The 21,220-nt window shown below is 38.3% G+C and overlaps 1 protein-coding gene across 3 annotated transcripts in view; it reads right to left on the bottom strand.

Annotated features, from left to right (window-relative positions):
- Window positions 1-15,190: 15,190 nt before the first annotated feature.
- Window positions 15,191-21,220, bottom strand: part of NDST3 (N-deacetylase/N-sulfotransferase (heparan glucosaminyl) 3) — a 139,699-nt gene continuing 133,669 nt past the window's right edge. For 2 of the 3 annotated variants that reach the window (XM_012727971.1, XM_012727972.1), the window contains one exon: window positions 15,191-17,742. In XM_012727971.1, the coding sequence (XP_012583425.1) occupies window positions 17,623-17,742 (120 nt within the window). In that variant the 3' untranslated portion in view covers window positions 15,191-17,622. The remainder of the gene's footprint in view (window positions 17,743-21,220) is intronic. The other variant, XM_004686630.1, reaches the window with a different exon arrangement.

Below are 21,220 nucleotides of genomic sequence, written 5' to 3'. Positions count from 1 at the left end.
CGGCGCCTGCGCCGAAACAGAGACCAAGGACTCTCGCGATACCAGGAAATCCCGAAGCCCGCTTTAGGGGCTGACGGAGTGAAGCGAAAAGCTCGTTGGCTGTGACGCTAGGATAGGTGTTTTAGACGTCACCGTTGTTACGGAAACAACAGGTTCGGTAGTCGTAAGCATTTAAACTTCAGGCGGCACAGTTTATGTGGCACTAGCTTTGTTTTTAATGTCTCAGCTAGTGAGGTGTCGGCCACCGGCGCCTGCGCCGGGATTGCTGTTTGTGAGGCACAGGTGTCCGTGACATACTCCCCGTTTTCGTGTGGTGGCTGGTTTGGGGCGAACCTTCTCGAAGTAGCTGCACTCAAGGCTAACAGCCTCCCTAAACCGTCGTGTAAAGGCAGGCTGAGGAAAGCGAGGCTAGCGGACGTGCGAGGGCGGCGGGCGGCGGCCGCGCGTTTCCCGTGCTGACAGGAGTCAGCTGCTCGGGCGCCGGGCTCCCGCCTCCCGCCGCCTCACTTCGGGCGTCAGGGTCCCCCTCTCCCGCTGACCACAACGAAGGTGCATTTACTGAAGCGGTTGAACCCCCGCGCAGGTGAAGCGGGAAGTAGCTTCGGTCTTAGGTTTTCTAAGGAGCTGCTGAGCCATCGCGGAGGCTTCCCGAAGTCTCCGCCTCACACACCTGGGCGGGACGAAGGGACTTGCCAGGCGCAAACGTGGCCAGTGTGGTCAAGAGAGGACAAGGTCCTCGGGAATAAGTTCTAATGCAAAGAACCGGCGCGGTTTCTAAGGCTCACCTTTCCCACCTCCCCCACTCTTACCTTGTTGTTTGCTATTGCTCTCGCTGAGGAGAGAAGGGTGTGGAGACAAAAGCCTAGTCAAACCGCAGTGGGGAATTCTGCCGAGTTCCATTCCTAGGGAACCCCTCGCCGCCTTCGGTGCAGGAGCGGTGACCCCGCCCCGCAGCCTGCATCCGGGACGGGCCTCTCTCCTCGGGCTGCAGGCTGCGCGGGAGGGGGGCTGCCTCTGAGCCCTTCCCTAGGCCTGTGGGCGCCCCCGCCCTGCTCGATCTGCACACCTGGACCCCCTCTCCTCTGGACCTCAGGCATTGGCTGAGCGCCTCCTTTTACCTGATTTACGTCTTCAAAGAGCTTATTCCCAGGACTAGGAATTTGATATGAATTTGGAGGCGGAGGTGGAGGAAAGGTACATTAGGCAGTGCAGCCCCTAACGCCATTCGCCTATGCTAACCTACAAAGAATGATGGGAAGTTTTTAAATGAGTATTTCCACTGGGTGAAGGCCCTAAAACAAGGCTCACAGTCCCTGGAGCCCCTCTCTGTCCCCTCTCTCCCCAGCACCCCCCCCATTACTGCTGTCAGGCTGAAATTTGGTGCTTGGTCTGAAAATGGATTTTAAATGAGTCCCCCTTCCTTTGCCCTGTATTTTATGATCTCCTCCACCTTGCATATTTTGGAATCTGTTTTCATCTATGAGAATTCTCAGTTTTGAATGGTTGGCTTAAATAGCATTCTGTGAAACTTTCCAGAACGTGGATACACAATAGTAGTTAACTTGCATTTACCTGATGGTTTCTATGTGATCAGTTCCCTGTGGTTAAGGACTGTAACTTTGAAGTGTTGGGCCGTGTGCCTTGACTTAACAATTGCATTATTAAATGCACTCAGGTTTATGTTTTATTTCTAAAAGCCATTGCTCTCTCAGAAAGGGGAGTTTCATTCCTCTTTCTTACCCTAACTCCAACTTGAGTGGGCTGTGTTCAGTGATTTTTTTCTTTCAAAGGACAGGGTCGACACAGGGAAAGCTTAATTTCACACCACAGAAATCTAGCAAACCCCTACCTAGGCCAGGTGACCAGTATTCACATTAGTGATGTTATTTTGATTGTGTAAGTTATGAGAAGAATTTGAATTCCCTCTCTGTAATTTTCCCTTAAAATCTACCTATGAGACAAATACCAGACCAAGTCAAATTCAACTGATGGGCATTCTACAGATCACCTCACTGCTACTCAAACTGTCATGGTCACAAACAACAAGAAAGTCTTGAAATTGTCTTACCAGAGGAAATGACACAGTAGTCACTAAATGTAATTAAGTGTCCTGACTGGGATCCTTGAACAGAAAAACCAGTGAAACATGAATAAAGCATGGGTTCGTTGATAATATGGTATCAATATTGGTTTCTTTGTTCTGACAGATACACATAGTATTGTAAATATTAACAAGGGAATTTGCATGATGATTGTGTGGGAATTTCTTGCAACTTTTTTGTAAATAGAAAAACCCATTTTTATGATAATGCTTAATAAAATACTATCATGGGCCCTCCCTGGTCATGCAAGGAATTAAAGTACAGCCCTAACAAAGCTGTCATAGCCACTGCAGCACTTAGATCCCCAGCCAGGGAGCTGACCCACATGGTGCAGCGGGCCTCTCCTGTCTCCCCATTGATCCCCTCAACAGTGTATTTCAGTCAGTCTGCCTGTTCTGCTCCCTACTCTGTCTCTGTCTCCCCACCCCCACACCCCCTCCTGCACCCTCATTCTAGTTCATGTATGCATAAATAAATCTTAAAAAAAAAATACTATCGTAACTTTACAGCCCATTATATTTTTGTGTAAAAAAGTATGCTATGGTATTGGCTTCTGTTCCCAGTTATGAAATTTGTTCCTGATGTGGCGATGCTTCAAAATTCTTGGGGATTTGAGATCAACCCTAATGAATTTAACTATTTTTCAAGACAAAAAACTTCAGATACTTCTGAGAGAGGATGCGGCAGTTGAAAATTTGAGAAGTGATTGTAAATAAAGATTTGGTTAAGGGTTTTAGAGGTAGAATGCAAGCTGAAGTTAGAATTGATAGAATGATGCCAGGTAATATTTCAGTTTTGCTTGCGATACATGGAACAGTTCATTATAGAATACTCAGTCTTCACTGTGCTACTTCTGTTTTCCTTTTGTGCTTTTGCTATAGAAATTGGTAGTCATCAGAGAAAATTAACATAACTTCAACTCCCTTTCAGGTGAATCCTAAAGTGAATGGGAGGGATTATAGTAAGGAAATGGCCTGTGAGTTTGTTTCCATTTTCACTTCCTTAGGATCCTAAACGTGCAGTTGGTATGTAACAGCAGTGTGATGCTGCTGCTGACAGAATTCTGATGAAAGTATAGTGTTCAGAAGAGATGACATGAAAGTTCTCCCCTGTCGGTACTGGAATGTTATTTTCAGGTTTGAACACTTTCTTCGGTTATTAAACATTAATAAGATTCCAACAAATGTTTATTGGACAGACATGGCCCTTGCCACAAAACTCCAATAGTACAGAATAGGACAGAATCAGCAGTATCACAATTTGTACAAGTCATTCAAAGCTCAAAACCTAGGAGTTAGCTTTGATTTCTCCCTGTCCTTGATACTCCATTTTTAGTGTATTTTTGTGTCAGTGAATGTATTACTTATCTGTTTATTAATTAGTCTAAAGCAGTAGCTTAAAACAGTATTATCACCCATCATTTCTGTGGATCGAAGAAGCCAACTGCAGCCTCACTGTCCCAGTTTATTTCATGAACTTGCTGTCAGAATGTTGACTGTGGCTATAGGATCCTCTTCGAAGATGGCTGAACACAAACTTGGCAGGTTGATACTGTTGGCCATAGGCCCCAGTTCTTCAACTTGTGAATTTCTGGAGAGTAGCTTGGACCCCCTCATAATGTCATATAGTATCTTGACTGGGATGCTCAAGCAGGATTCCCTCTGAGTGGCTGGCTCACTTTGTAATATGCATTGTCTTTTGGCTTCCCTCAAAGTGAGCAATCCTGTCCTCATCTGGACTTAGTCTGCAAAGTTACACACCATTACTTCTAACAATTACTCATGCAGTTCATTCAAAAAGGGAGGGAAATTAAGTTGACCTAAAGAAGGGACTGTAAAAATGTGACATATTTAAAAACCACCACAGTTAGTATGTTCCAGGTTGTGTTGTAGTTACAAATAATCCAAAAACTTTGTGGCTTAAAACAAGCTTTGTTTCTTGTCATGCTGGTGTCCATTTTAGAGATTTAAACTAACAAGGCCCAGAAACATTATGGTCTGGGCAACACGAAGAGAGAAGGTGGAGAATCACAAGCTTGTTCTTAAAAATTTACATTCTGACTTGACACTTGTCACATTGCCTCATACTTTATGCTCCAAAGCAAGTAGGATAGCTACCCCTAGCTTCCCAAGAGTGAACAAGTGGACTCCTACTATGATCTCGGGAGGAGAATGGGAACTATCACTGAAAAGCCCTAATGACTTACACAGTTGCCATGTTAAGACTTTTTTGTAATTATTTTTCATTTTCAGTATTATAACTCAGACTTAACCTAAGACATGTCTGAGTTGTCTTCTACCTTAATTTCCTTTTTTCAATTAACTTTCTGAAAGATCAACTTTCCTGAGATAGTATTCTGCCCATATTAGTCACTTGCTACAGGCGCTGTTACTAAGCTGTCCTACATCACCTGATCACACCCCTAGTCCCTGGCCAAAACAATGCATGTTCCTATTTTTGTTCATGCTTTTTGATGGCATAATGTATTTCCCACTTTTACTACTTTTTCACTCAGATTTTCCTCTTGCCATTCTTATTTTTTTTAAAAAGATTTTTATTTATTTATTCATACAGAACTGGGGTATAAGCCAGAGATGCGAGGGTGAGAGGCTTCACCAGAGACAGAGTGGGGAGCAGAACAGGCAGGTCTACGAAGTACACTGCTGAGGGGAGCAGCAGGTGGGTCAGGAGAGGTCTGCCACACCATGTAGTCACCTCCGGGGCAGGAGGCGATCGAACTCATGTGGAAGTGGCTTAAGCTTCTTTGTGCTGTGCTTTAACCCGCTGCGCCACTGGGAGGGTCCTTGCCATTCTTATTTTTAATTGTATCATATATTTTTTGAAAGTTGTTCATGTGAATAACTTAATATTTTTATTGACTAAATTTGGTATGTAACATTGTGTAAGTTTAAGGTGTATGGCCTGTTACTTTGATACATTATAATTGTTACTGATAGTGATATTTATCACATTGCATAGTAAAATGCTATTGTCTGTTTATTATACTGTGCTCAAAAAAATATTTAAGGTGATTTTAGGTGTTAGAACAAGAGCAGTAAACAAAACTTGCAATATTTTATGCTCATTGGGTCTTACATTTTAGTGGTAGAGACATATAAATAAGAGTATTAGAGTTCTAGAAAAGCAGAATTACTAGGAGATTATACAGTATTTTAGGAGATACTGTATTCAAGTGGAGTAAGCAAAGAAAACTGATAGATACAATAGTGGACTAAAATTCCTGAGGATGAACTAAAATTTCTACTGATTTCTGCCTGGCCCTGCATCCAACTTTGGTGATGGAGGTTATCGACATAAGAAAGTTATACCCTTTATCACAGTCTCAGGAACTGCTGACGTTAGAAGAGAAGTTCTAGTTGGAGCTGAAGAATTTTCACATCTGTAAGACCTAGCAGATAAATGATGACTTGCGTGATTTTCAATATTGCCAATGCCCTACCCTGACCTTTCCAGTGTGAGAAAAAGTATAGGGCTGTTGCTTCACTTCATCTAACAGCTCTCATGATGATGTCTCCTGTGGCCATGCTAACCTGGAACTTTTCAGGAAAGCTTAGCTAAATTGACAAAATAGAAATGAACCACTACTTAATAAGTAAATTATACAGTAAGCTAAAGTCAGTAAGTGTTGTGGAAAAAAATAAAGCCAGGAAGAGGGTAAGAAGTGTTTGGGGGTAGGAATTATAATTTTTTTGAAGACTATATTTATGGAAGTTCTCGCTGTGAGGATGAGATTAAGCCAAACTCTTGAAGAAGGTAGGGGAGTGAAACATGCCGAAAATGTCTCAGGAAGACTAATAACTTGAGTGGTCCCCTATCAGGCAGTCTTTTGCAAAGACAGTGGTCCCCACCTCATCTTCCTTCTTTATGTCATCCCTTTCTCTTGAGTGGCAAAGTGATGAGACTTTGTATATTTGTACTGTTCTCTCTCTTTTCCTCTTTGGATTGCTTGTTTGATGAAGCAAGCTGCTGTATTGGAGAGTCCTCAGTGGCAGTTCCAGTAAGGGACTGAGGCTGTCACCCCAATAGCTAGCGTGGAACTGAAGAGTAGGACAACTGGGTAAATGAGCTTGCAAGTGGATTCTGAGCTTGTCAAGCCCTTGAGATGACTACATTATCAGTAGTTGTTTGCTGCCTGTGTGGATTCCTGACCTATTAAAAGCATGAGATGACAAATACTGCTTTAAGTCTACATTTCGGGATAATTCGGTATTCAGCTTAGAATTTTGCCTTGTTCAAAGAACAAAATTGAACCATCTTGACTAGGGTGGGGTAAGCAAGTAGTAAGTAAAGTTTGAAAAGTAATAACAGGCTGCCTACAGTCTTGTGGGTTACATGATTTTTAGATTTTTTTTGTCTTTTGAATAATGGCATTTGTCTTTTGAGTATTGAATCTTGAGTGGAAGAGTGGTAGAGTCTAATTTGGCATTAAGATGTTTTATCTGGGTTTTGTTAAGAAGGACAGAATGATGGTCTGATAGTGTAGGGCAGGAAGCCAATGCTTGTGAAATACAGGTTAGAGAATGGTCTTGGCTCAGCAGTACCAGTGGAGGGAGGAAGTGATTATAAGAGAAAGGTATATTACGAGAAAAATGCAATGTTTTTGTTTGCTGACATGAAGAAATGCATGTGTCATAGCAGCTTTGAGAGCAGTACTGGGGAGCATAGCTTGAGTTTCCTTTTAGATATCCAAGTGGAATTGTTGACCAGGGAGTTGGATACATGGCTATGGAGTTCTCTGGAAGGATCTGCTGGACAAATAAAAATAAGAGCTGCTATAGAGGGTACTTAAAGTCACTATGTGCTAATGACAATGTACAAAGGTCAGTAGAAAAAAGGGATAAAGACAGCATATCAGTATTTGTCAGGAAAAATAGCTGGAGACATCACAGCAGATTGAGATGTGAAGTAAAGAGAAGACTGCTGGACTGTGGGATCCTGAAAGCCAACAAGAAAGTTGTCCCAAAAAAGAAGTGAGCAACAGTTCTTGGTACTGATGGGAGTAGAGAAATGACTACTGGATTTACTAATGTGGAAGTCATTTGGAACCTTGTTAAGAACAGTTTCTGAGAGAATGGTACAATTGGAGACCGTGGATTTGGATAACTCATCCGCGGAGTTACACTAAAATGGGAAAGAGACCTTTTTGAAAAGCATGGAAGAACATAAAGCATATTTGTATTCTCATGAGAAAAACCCAGCAGAAATGGAAATAGTGGTGATGCAGGAGATGTTTGATGCTTTTGAGGAAATGTGATCTTGTACACAGTCAGAGTCTAGGATACTTTATAACTTCAGGTGTCTGTGTGTACAGATATGATAGGTGAGTGAATGTGGTGGTCTTCTCCTTTTTTTGCAGAGTAATAAAAAGTGAGGGCTTTCTATCGAGGGATCCCATGGAAGTGATGCATGTTTGAGGTGAGAAGAGGTGATACAGTTAGCAGAGTATGAATAAACAAGGACAAAATTGAATTCCTGGACTGCATTCAAGACCCAGTTGAATTCCTGTAATGATTTAGATGTATTTAAAATGAAAAAAATTAGCATGATTATTACATTTTCTCCACACTAATCCAAGCTGCCTAGGTTTAGGTGTGGAGCTGACAGAGTTGGAATTAATTAAAGTTGGGGTTTGCCAAGAGAGTAAACAGAGTAACAGAAGGGAAAGGACATGTATGCAAGGGAGTGATCATACTGATTTGCCTTGGAATAGAAACTAGATAGGGATGAAAACACATGAGGAGAGGGTAATGAAGTTCTGAACAATACTTTTGAGGTGGATCAAAGGAATGTTGGAGTTGGGGTACTGGAATAAATGACATATTTTGGGGAGGAGGTGAGAAGCAAAAATGCTAAAGGTTTTATGATTCAGCAGGATAAACTTTATGGTTACCTGATGTTTTGTGAGTTCAGATCGGCCACCATCATCATCTCAGTAGTGATCACTGGACTTAGGTGTAGAAACTTGTGTATGCCATGGAGATATTACAGTGATAATTGACATTTAAAAAGCTTGACTTTATTTCTTCCCTTCCCAGATGGTTGAAACATTTGATCCTATTTTTGTTGTTGTTGTTTGTGTTTAGCTTGCAGGCCTTTATGAAAAATATTTTTATTTATAAATTGATATAGCAATATGTTATACTGAAGAGGAAGATAGACTTTATTATTTCTGTAGTGTTTAATAGTGTAGAGTAATGCTTTTATACTATACATGTTAATTTGAAAATTTAATGATTCTTTGTTAAAATTTAAATTTTCCCCATACTTTGTTTCATTATTTCTTACATTTACAGTAGTGTGCTCACCACAATTCCTTTGATTTGCTATCCAGAGGGATTATAAATATCTATTGGTGATAAGCATATGATAAGCATATGGTAACAGATGAAATTATGACAGATATTTCTGAGGCCACTAGGTGGCAGTGATACCCTATTATTTAAATCTGTTTTTGAAACCCAAGTTTTACATTTAATGCGTTCAATTCATATTGTGCATAAAAGTATAAAAGATAGTGTGGTTAATAACAAGAAAATGTCAGCATATGTAATGGCCTTACCAGTCTACCTTGTAGATTCCAGTTTATATAATTGATCTCTATAGTGAATGTTGAAAGCCTTTGATTGTGCTAGAAAGGAACAGATTTTCCCCCAGGTGCAGAGTCTGTAATTGAAGTATCACAGAAATTATATGTAAACTTGATTTATAGGTTTTTAAGATATCAAATTGGTCAGATAGAGTTTTATTTACTATTGTTGGTAGTACTTAAGTTGATACTTTTTTTTTTTTATAAGATTTATTTATTTGTGCACACAGAACTGGGGTACAGGCCAGAGGCTCAGGGGAGGTGAGAGGCTTCACCAGAGACAGAGTGGGGAGCAGAACAGGCAGATGGACGAAGTACACTGCTGAGGGGAGCAGCGGGTGGGTCAGGAGAGGTCTGCCTCGCCGTGTGGTCACCCCACGGGCAGGCGGGAATCGAACTCATGCGGAAGTAGCTTTAGCTTCACAGTGCAGTGCTTTAACCCGCTGCGCCACCAGGGAGGGCCAGTTGATACATTTTTAATGTGTACTGCATCAAATTGTTGGAGAAATAAATTCCCTCCCCCCACTCTACCAAGGGTAGGAATATAATTATAATCATTTTACCTATAGAAAAATGAGTTGCAAGTTAGTTTGTTAAAGCAAAAAATGACAAGTGTATACTGGCCTTGGGCACTTCTGACCTTGTCTTTACCAAAATTATTTTATTTTTTTAAAGATTTATTTGTTTATGCATACAAAACTGTAGTAAAGGCCAGACATGCAGGAGCAGTGAGAGGATTTACCAGAGACACAGCAGGGAGCAGAACAGGCTGATTGACCAAGTACACTGCTGAGGGAAGCAGCGGGTAAGACAGGAGAGGTCTGCTGCGCCATGTGGGTCACCTCCCTGGCCAGGGATGGAACTCGTGCTGCAGTGGCTGCTGATAGGTTCATAGCGCTGTGCTTTAACCCCTTGCACCAGTAGGGAGGGCCCTGCATTTTTTTTTTTTTTCTATGAGTCTCTATTGTTGCTAATGGAGCTCGGTACAGATTTCATGATCTACTACCTATGCAGAAGTGTAGCTTTCCTTTAGTTTTGAATAACTGTTTCCACTTAAGATGTTTCATCATCTTTCTTAGGAATTTTTAAGTGTATTTTAGGAAACCCCTGTAATATTCAGGTATCCTCTTTTTGTTTTTTCCCCAGGCGGTCACGATAATTGACACGGGTGAGCGGGTGACATCTAAGCCACAAGCCATCATTTTCCCTCTGCTGGCATTGTGTGAATTCTACCAGAGATGATATTGTAAGTGTCTGTAGTTTCCACCTGAGCATTCTTGTGGGCATCAGTCTGTGCTACACATCAGGTATCCTACTGTCCCATTTGAATCTAAAGGCCATTTTCAGCTTCCCTGAAGAATGGCAACTTTTGTGGTTTTCTTGTGCCCTATTTGGAATTGGTGTCATCTTAAGCAATGCATCCTTAGCATATCATGTACTATTTCTGCTATTTTGCTCCCACAACTTAGTGGGCTGAGCATACAAAGGCAGTGGCTGCTTTGCATAGTTCTAGATGGAAAGTAAGACACAGCTTTTTTAACCTTTGAATTATCTTTCTTGAAGATCTCTTATCCTTTCATTTTCAGGACTCAGTTTGGTGGCAAGGATGAAAGGATGAGGGACGAGAAACTCAGTACTCGTGTTTTCCTCTTTTCTCCCTTTCTCATATTGTTCATCTCCAGCCAGGAATTTCCAGTCTGAGAGCGGCATAGGAAGGCGATAGGAGGTATGGTCTGGATTTCTTATCGCCTGTTGTCTATGGTATCAACCTTGGCTTTTGGTACTTAAATTACTTCCAAATCCTGTGCCGATGGCACAGTTTTTGGTCTCAGAATTCTTTTACGTTCTTCAAAATTGCAGAAGACCTGAAAGGACTTTTGTTTATAAGGGTTATATCACTTAATAATTTGTGGATTAGAAATCTAAATTGAAGAATTAAAAATTTTAATTAAAGCTAGTAAGACCAAACCCATAGTCAGGTCATTGTTTTAATGAAAAATAACTGTTTTCTAAGATAAAGTCAATGGGAATGCTATTGTGTTACCTTTTTTTTCCCCTTTGGCCAATTTCTATAAAGTTTAATTCAATATAAGACAGTTAGATTTTTTAATATCGATTTTAGTCTTGTTTTACAATGGCATTTTGTTGTTCTTGTTGAAGTATACAAAGAAAGTCTGTCTTAACATAGGTAGGTATTTGGCATGGGTAAGTGTGTACACATATACACAACATACACATACATAGGTCCTTTTCAGATCATCGTGGATATCTTTCATTGATACTACTATACTAAAACTTAACAAGTGGTATTTTGTTAAACATTTTTGTAATGTGAAATCTGAAAATGAAATGATGAACATTTCATACGTACTCTGTTACACCATGAAGTATTTATTTTGTGCTAGGAATGGGTCTTTTACTATTATAATAATTTTGTAATCTCATGCCTTGCTCTTTTGGTTCACTGAATTACATGGATCTCCCATATGTTGATACATGTCATATGATATTATGAAAATCATATTTGTCAATATCATCAATATAATTAGAAAAAGTCTTTAAATATTAACATGCTGTTAAACCCCTAGTAGCAGATACAAGTTCTGCAAAGTTACAGTATTTAGCCAAAAGCTCAAATTTTATCATTGGTGATAACAGTGTCAATTGTTTTTGACAGATTAACTCTGATCATTAAAAAAAATGTCTGCTATCACTTGCCTAAAAACCATTGCTGTTTGTCACTTATTCTTTCAAATAAAAGTGATGTTCCACAAATGACATAGCTACTTTAGCTTTCAATTCAAACAGTTGTTCCAGTACTTTTCCTTGGACAGCTGTGTACTTTATTATGTAGCAGAAATGATCTAGGCACACTTCAGTTTTGTCACAGAGAATGTTAACAAGTTACATATTTAAGGGTTGAAGTTATTATTCTTCATCAATTAAGGACATTCTCTTGTGACATGACTTTCAAAAATGAGTATGTAATGGTAAAGAATGCAAGGACTACTACTATAGATGGATGTAACTGTCTCCATTTAGATAAGAGCATCAGCAGTTTTATCCATTATTGCTCTTGAAAAAAATTAATGAAAATATACCAGCAGAGTGACATTTATATGTGTGTGTGTGTATACACATACGTGTATATATATATGTATGTATATGTATACATATATATTTATAATAGATTAGTGTTACTATGAAAATAGCTTTGACCTGTAAGTCCCTTGAAGACGACTGGGGTCTGCAAAGGGTTTACAGACTATGCTTCTATACTTCTAGAATCACTGCACTAACATATAAGAAGGCTCTTCCCTGGGACAGAGTCAGTCTCTGAATAACATCCTGCCTAAGAGGTAAAGTCAGCTGGTGCTTACATTCCTTGCCTTTGTGAACTTCTTAGTTCACCAGATCACACACTTAGTATTGAATATTTTCACTTATTTTTTTAAATGACAGATTATTTCTGCTATTATTGTTACAAAAAGTAGTACATGTACTGTACTGTACTTGGCAATAAAATTTCAAGCATTTCTCCTCAGTTGTACACTTTAGCCTCATTTATCAAAGGTAAGTCCCTCTTACCAATTTATTGAAGTTGTATTGATTATATTTGTAAATTCCGATTGTGTCTTACCTTAATTTTTTCTTATGTCAACTTTAAGCAGTGTCTGCTAGCAGTGTCTTCGAGTGAGACATTTATCTCATTTACATGATTGTTTCTCATTTACCCTTTGCTCATCTTCCTAATTTTTGGCATACATTGATATTCTTGTTTCTACTCTTTTGTTATGTTTGTGATTTTAAAAAAAATATGGAAATAGATTTCTGCTAAACGTACCCTATAGTCTCCAAAGAAAAGTGATGTAGAAGTTTGAATTCTTCAAACCCAGTGTTGGCTTTCAGTTTAATGTCTTGATTGTTCATGGCTCCTACCCTGTGCCAGAATTTGTGAAAGACAAGGACAGTCAAATGTGACAATAGCTGATAATTAAAGTAAAAAAAAGGAGAAGTGGGGTTACAAAGAATCACATTTGACTTCTTGCATTCATGGCTGGGGAAATTGAGATCTAAAAGAGAAAACTAACCTGCCCAAATGCCACTTACTGAAGAACAGATACTGGACTAGTGTAGTCCAGAATATCCTCTTTGCTATTCAGTTTTATTTAAGACATCCCTGTAAATAATATGGGGTACAAATAAGATGGCTTCCTCAGGCTGATGGGGTAAAAATTTATTAATATGATGTTTAATAGTTTTCAAAATTGTATTTTTTACTTTCTTAAGCTTGCAAGTTTATTCATGTGTGATACAACTTTATTTTTTATTTTATTTTTCATGTTGTTTTGTGAGCCTTTAAAAGTTTTGTTTACTTTGAAGGGCATAGATTAAGTTCTTAAAGGTAGACTAACTCCATAAGAGTATGTAGTATGTTGAACTTGCTTTTCTGTATAAAAAATTTATATTCAGCTTATTTCCCAAATAGAGAAGATGACCAATCTTCTGTGTTCGAACTATATAAATTATGCATACTTTTTAAGAGCCAGATCTGGTTTCCATCACGTTATTGATTTGAACTAGGCATTTTGGCATAAGTAGTGTAGACAGAAGGCATTTTCTGCTTTTAATTTATTCTCTTCTAACCAAGAAGCAGCTTGATGTAGACAGTTTTATGTAAGATTTGTCACAAAGTCTGTGCGCTTTGGAAATGTTTCACATTTCACTCAGTTTAATTCCATTTTCTGTATGATAAACTGTGGGCCAATACGTTTCTTCCTAACAAGATCTTGAAGACTTTATGTTGTGAGTATTTAATTTGTGGGACTTGCTATGTTTTCCTGATTGCTGTGCAGATAAAATATTTGACCTGAGCCTGGCAAGTGGATGTCTTCTTGAATACTACGGTTACTATTCATGATTCTTGTTTGTCTAGAGGATGATCAAAGTGTAGTTTTAATTTTAGTGATTTATTCATTTTTGTAGTTGTAGCTTTGTGCATCAAATGAGAAATGATAGAAACTAAAAAAGAAGTTTTGGTCGTTTTAGAATTAATGGCAGAAGGTACAAGGGTGGCTTAAAAAGTAAATTTTGTACATTAATCAGTCCAACTCTACTTTGTGCTATTTGTTAAGGTCACTGAATATGTAGGGAGCACTTATTGATAACAAATTGAGGACAATAATGGTGGACAAGTAGCTCCCAGTTCTGTTGGGCACCATCAGCCACAGGTACATGACTTGTAATCAAACTAGAATCTAAATTTTGGGGGGGAGAATGGAATCAGTGTCACATTGTGTCTTTAGCTTTTATCCTCAAATGTCACATTTATGATTTATCCTTAGGATTTGTCTAAAGGCAAAAGGTTATATTTCAAGACAACACAGAAATCATTCCTTAAGGATTACCTACCACAATCCTTCCCACTACTCACTGCACTTCCCACGATCCCAGCTACTTGGCATGGGCGTATGCGGGCAGGCTGGGTGGGTAGGAAGAGGCTGTGGCTCTGCTGTAGGTGGTGAACAGAGTTAGTGCTGGCACAACAGAAATAAGAGTATAATTCAAAGTATGATTTGAAATTAAGTACCTTCATATTTAATATTTGAGGCATTTAGTATCTCCCTATTGTGAGCCTGGTCCTAAAATATATTTCCCAGAAACTGCAGTGCTTACATATATATATATATATATATATATATATGTATAAAGAATATCCATGGAAAAGTATATAAATAGATTACATTGATGGGGCTGTTTTGTCCTGGGCTGGGTGGAATAGAGGGTGGCATATTTAGAGAGAAAATTGGGAGTTAGATGCATCCCAGATTGGACGACTGTGTGTGTGAGAGGCAAGCCAATGGGGAGTCAATTGGTGCCCTAGACTGGGTGGGCTGGAACATGAGAGAATAAGATATCTAAGAATGAAAGGGATGGGAAGGGAGAAATGAAAATTTTCTGAATATACTGAAACTATCAATATGTATCTTTCTTGAAAAATTGTAGATTTTTATACTATATCTGCTTTCTTTCTGAGAAAATCAAAGCAAGTTCCATTTAAAAAATATATATATAGCCTTTAAAAGCTCTAAAGAAAAAAAGGTGTAATTTATGGGAAGCTGAGCAGAGCATCAGGAATAAGAAATAATATAATCAAGTCTGTTAAGTAATGGCTGTGCAGTTTTGATTCTTTTTCTAGGGTCCCATAAGTGACCCTACAAACTGCTTTTATCCATTAGAATAAAAAACTTTTTACTAACATTAACTAGGAGAAGAATCTACAAAAGGTTATGTTATTTTTTAAAAGTCTAACTTCCTATTTGGAAGTTTTCTATGCATCACTCCATTTTAAATGATATTGATGGCATCCATATTCTATAAACACCTCCCACTTTGACCCATACAAAAGAAATCAAATACTTAAAATGACCAGGTCCAACCTCTTAATTTTTTTCTTTTAAATCACAGTTTATTGTTGTACATATGAGGTACCATGCTATCAGAATTTTATCCAGGTTTTTATTTTAAAAAACTCAGAGAAAAAAATGTTTCTAGTATTTTTCATTCAATGTGAATGACAAGAATATTATAGCTATAAACATTGAAATAACCATTTCCTTTCTTCCTGAGGAAGTTACATGTTTTAAGCAATGAAAAAGGAATTCTGTACAAAGCTAGTTTGAAATAACATTCTCTCTCATTCATTTCTCATGTGTATTTATGTTGCTTTCAGAATACCATAGTAGCCAGTTGGAGAATAATGTAGAAAGTATCCATGTCCTTTAGGATTTAATGTGGCTTCCAAGTTACATTGAGTGGCCTAAATAGATTTGCTGCTCCACGTAGCAGAATACCTGTACTGTGAGTGGGTACATGTGGGGATGTCTTCTTTTTCCTCCTCTTATTATACAAGCATCCAGTATACTTCTAACATTTATTTATAGATGAGTTGTTCAGTTGACTCAATTTACCTAGACAAGTAAGCCATAGCAACTTTGTTTAGAAGTCAAAATGCACAGCACACCATTAAAACATAAATGCATCTTTTTTTTTTAATCAGTTGGCATATAACTATCAAGATGAAAATATGATACTGTATGTAACTGGTGAGGCCTATTCTCACTGCTTGACCTTCTTAAACCAGTTTCTGAATCAGTGGAGATGAAAGGCTTCAATTATTTTCTGGCTTGATGGGCATGTACTGCTTCAGAAAGGCTAGCAGTAAGCTTGTGGACCAGTTTCACATTCATCCAGATGACTTTGATTTTACTTTTAAGGTTAAGAGTCTTAAAAACTTACCCCCTCCAGTTCTTTAATAGTTTGTTTAAAACTTATCATATGGGCATGTAAAACTTTAAAAAAATTAAGCAATTATAATTTTAAAAATTTATAGTAAGTGGAAATTTATTTTCTAATTTGTGAGTAATTGATAGATCATGCATTGTAATGACAGTGAAGATAATTGGGCTGTAGATTTTATTTGTATATCTTTTTTCTAATAATTCCTGTGATAACATTTTTATAGAGGCTTATGTAATAATAGGGAATTCATTTACTACTTTAAAATGTGTATAAATATAAGTCATTTGTAACTTGTTTTCTCAGGTGAATACTTTATTAATGTCACCTTTTAAAATTTAGGTGATTACATATTTCAAAACCATGCCTGGCTTATGTTTGTACTTCCTCCATTTTTATTCAGTAGATAATCCATAAATTTAACTGTTTTTTATCTTTTAGTAAGAGTGATACATGAAATATTCCAAAACAAACTCTGCACTGCTTGTTTTTTTTTTTTTGCCTTATATTATAAATGTCATTGCAAATATCAGGTTAAAAATTATATATATTAATTTTTTTGGTTATAGATCTCTACATTACTTCAATCTGAACTCAATGGAAAAATGTAGTTTTCTATAATTTCAATGCATATACCTTATCATATTTAGAGAAAGTCTCAGTTTTTACTTCAGATTTTGTTCTGGGGAATATTGAAAACAGTTTACATTTAAAATCAGTCTGTTTCTATAGATGACACAGAGATGAGATTCTTTATGTTTCTGAGGGACTAATAAGGATAGGATGACTGAAGTGGATTTGCTCTCACAGAAAGGGGATCTAAATCGTCAATGACTGCTTTTAAGACCCTAACAACTTCTCTCTTTAGATGATGTTTTCAGTACCCTTCACATGTTTTGCTAAACTCATTGAGTTTCTATTTACCACACACCAGCTTTACAATAGAAATTTCAGTGTAACACTTGTGATAGAGGAATCAGTAATTTTTACATAAAGCATGAGACTATATATGAAAAATTACATTTTTCAATGAAGATGACCTCATATATAATGTCTCCACTCTCTGATTTAGTACAAATTGTAATGTACAACCTTCCTAAATATGTCAATGGATTTATATTTTGGCAAACATTTTTCATAGGTATTATGCCTTTGGCATTTTGCTACGTTGTGATGGTTCTTTTGCTTCTTTTTTTATAGGACACTTTATAAAATAATCAAAGAGTATGAAAACATTGTACAGGCAAACAGCGGTTTAAAATTTACAGACACAATCTTAATCTATAAAAGTGTACATGTCACTACGAAATGGAACAGTTCTGTGTGTGTGTTTGATGTCTATATTGGTTGCTGTTGACTCCACATGAGTGCACAGTAGTCTGCAACAGTCCCACAGGCTCAGTTATGGGGATAAGAGAAAGGCCAGTGGCCTCAGGGCTTGGGACAGATTCTTTTTCTCTTTTTTTTGATCATCCACATGCCAGCACATGGAAGGAACTTTTTTTTTTTCTCAGTTGAAGAGGTATATTTTAAAACAACTTTTGGCAGTTACTTGAAGTTTTGGGCAAGGTGAGCATCCTGTGGAGGACGGTTCCGAGGAAGTTGTCTCTGGTGCTACCTCACTTTCTGCAGCTCCTGTCTCAGCCACGAAGGCAGAGGCTGCCCCAGGCGGTGCAGCAGCTTGGACAGTTCCACGTTATGGTCTCGGTAGTAGCCTGACAGAAATGCTCTGCTCTGATATAGGAAGAGGAAGAAAAAGTGTGTTTTTAAGTCCATATCAAGGATTACATAGCTAGATAAAACTGACACTAAGCATATGGTCTGCTTAGCACAATGTATACCTGGTGAATCTGCCCTGTGAAATATACACCACACAGACATACACTTTTAACTGGGGTAAGAGCTTTCACATTACACATATGATTTCTCTGATTATGCAGAACTACATGTGAAAGTAATTTGATTGAGGTGAAGAAAAGCAGTTGTGACTCTGATTGGGTCTGTTACTGTTCTCTATTAATCATCCTAGCATTGGAGAAAGTTTGGTAAGTCTATAACATACTCCTTTGTTACCATTAGATGTTGAAGGTAATGCTTTCTTAAAGACATTCCCTAAGGCGAACACACAGTATTCACTGTAAAAACAGTATCGTATAAGCTTTAAAAATGAGATAGTTAAACCAGGTAAACCTATAGCCTGTTATGCTTGTGTTATTTGACCTAAGGAAGGAAAAGAATATCTGACTTCAGCTGTCTAAATGGAAAGGTTGTAATGCAGGGTAGTATTTATACAGTAGGCCCTCGAGTCACACCATTTTGTTCAGTTATGAGGTTGATGAGAAAAAATCTTGATTGACATGTAACAAAGCAATGTCATTTGAAGACCTGCTTTCATTCAGAGTTGTTTCACTTGAAGTCTCAATTTTAAAAAATCTGTCTATGACATTAAGGACTTACAGTGTGCTTACTATGGGTGACAGCTGTGAAGAGTTATTCTGAAGGGGATTTCTGTGTCTGTTTCTATTAACATGTTTCCCTGTTATATACCACTCTGAGGTTTTTAGATTGATTTGAACCTTTAAAAAGTATTTTATTTACCAACTGTACTATTCTTTTTAAATGTCATATGTGGTACTCCATTTTAATTGTCATACAGGAAAAAATAAACTTCTCATTTTCTGTTGATTATTTCTCATGTAACATCATTTTTTGGGCTTAGTTAGGATCACTGGAACTATACTGAACATTTGAACTCTAGTGTACCCACTAATGTGATGAAGAAAGAGCCCAAATCTGGGTTGCTTACATGTTAATTTATCTCATTACTGTGTTTGGGCTTCTCAGGCATTAGTTATGAACACTTGATAGGACCAGTTAGCTTACTCATATCAGAAGATAGTGGAAGTAATTTATAGTAACATCTGGGAGCCTGATGATTCCGTCTTCTCTGCTGTCAAATAAACCGAGGTGAGCCCCCAGCCTGGAGGTAGAGTGCGAATTTCTAAACTTTCCTGTCATGCTCTTTCACTTTGCTTCGTTCCTCTGTATGACTGAAATCTGCTTGCAACAGCAGCAGTATGGAGCTGCCCAGCTCCTGCCCATTGGCTCCTAATATTTCCCATATGGTGAATGTCCAGTTCCTTATGACCTTCAGAATGGCACCTCTTGGGGTCCAGTTCTGCTGCCCATACCTTGTTATTTGGATTGAACCTCCTGTTACTTAATATTATCTTAACTGTACCTGAACCTACTGGCCTTTTAAGGACACCATTTTCAAACTTGGTTCCTATATCAGTGCTGCCTCTGTTATCAAACCCTTCCCCTGTGCCCATTATGGGTATATGTGTGCCCCTTTAGCCTGTTCTTCTTACAACCAAGTATGCCTTTCTTCCTCCTATGGTGCTGTTCTCTTGATGAGGAAAAATAAATGATAGGAGATGCAAAGTATACCATGTTCTATCTGAGAATATAATATTCTCAAGCAAAACATTACTAGAACAGAATTCAGCGATATGTTAGAATTTATTTTGCATGCATTGTTACCTGAGGATTATTCAAAAGAGGATTTTTTTAGAGATTTACTTATTTATGCATATTAGAACTGAGGTATAGGCCAGTGTTGCAGGGGGTGAGAGGATTCACCAGAGACAGGGTGGGAAGCAGAACAGGCAGATGTACTGAAGTACACTGCTGAGGGGAGCAGTGGGCAGGTCAGGAGAGGTCTGCCATTCAATGTGGGTCGCCTGCCTGCTGGGGATTGAACTCATGCTGCAGTGTCTGCAGATAGCTTTATAGTGCTGTGCTTTAACTCACTGTGCCATCAGAGAGGGCCCCAGAAGGGGAATTTTTTAGATGATAAAAATCACAGATGAAATGGCCTGTTAATGTATGTCAATGTAGCCAGGCATACACGCAAATTCACATTATGCTATGATGAGTAATATGTACTCTTATTCTTTTGATTTGAAGAGGTAATAGATTTAGTGATGTTCATTAAAAAATGTCATTAAAGATGTTCATTTAAAAATATGAACAAAGTCAAAATGGAATTAGGCCTACAACAGTCTTGATTAAGCAGGATCACCTGAACTCAGTTATGATTTCGTGAGAGTCCTGAGGAGTGATGCTGACATTTTTCTGTGGGTGGAGAGGCAAGCATCCAGGGGACTTACAGTTTGCCCGAATCTGTTCCACACACTTGTGTTTCCATCATTCTTTGGAAGCCTCTTTATTTTTGTCTCCTATCTAGCACTGTTGTGCATAATTAGCCATTCTATTCTCTGAAGGAAACTCAGTGTATAAGAAATACATTTGCTCTTCTTCCCCAGTACAGAGCTTCAAAATCCCTTAGGACTTCCTGAGTGATGGGTTGGAAGTGCCCTTTATTAAGCATCACAATCCCCTTTTAACTATACTTGAGATTATAATAATAATGTCACTCTTGGTGGATGCTACATAGCTTCTGATGGGGGCTGCTTTTTAGGGGAACCAAAGGTATCTCTAGAGGAAAGGAACTTTCAACCCTACCTTTTAGCCTTTGGGAAGAGGAGAGGGAATAGGAATTGAGCCAGTTTTCAAGGCCAGTAATTTAATAAATCATACCTACATAATGGAACATGTATAAAATCCGTAACTGAAGGAATTTGGGGCTCTTCTGGGTTGGTGAACATATCCATGTGCTGGGAATGTGTTACATCCCATGCTGCATTGAGATGAAGCTCCTTTGTTCAGGATCATCTGATCATCTGATCTTGTCCTGTGTACCTCTCTTCAGCTGGCTACTCATCTGTGTTTTTTACAATAATACAAAGTGTTTCCAGGGTTCTGTGAACTCTTATAGCAAATTATGGAACTTGATGAGGGGATCTTGCGATCCCTGGTTTTGTAGTCAAGTTGTATAGGAATATAGTCCTTAAAACCCACCACTTGGTAATGGAGTCTGCAGTGGATGGGTAGTCTTGTAGGACTGAGCCTTTAACCTATAGGGTCTGTGATAACTCCGGGTGGTTAGTGAAATGAACTTCAGGATACCCAACTGGTGTCTGTAGAAAAATGGAAAACTCCCTGGTTTGTAACCCATCCAGTTGGTGTCAGGGTTCGGATTAAAAATAGATCTTAGGAACATCTCACTCTGTAACCTTGTTTAGGGTTAAAAGTGGAAATATTTGTATCTTAATCCTAATATTTATTACAATTTTAACCTGTTTTTCTT

The sequence above is a fragment of the Condylura cristata genome, unplaced genomic scaffold, assembly GCF_000260355.1.
Source record: "Condylura cristata isolate star-nosed mole 26May11 unplaced genomic scaffold, ConCri1.0 scaffold00021, whole genome shotgun sequence".
NCBI lineage: Eukaryota > Metazoa > Chordata > Mammalia > Eulipotyphla > Talpidae > Condylura > Condylura cristata.
The sequence above is the reverse complement of the archived record's forward strand: the minus strand, read 5'-3'. Positions and strand labels throughout refer to the sequence as shown.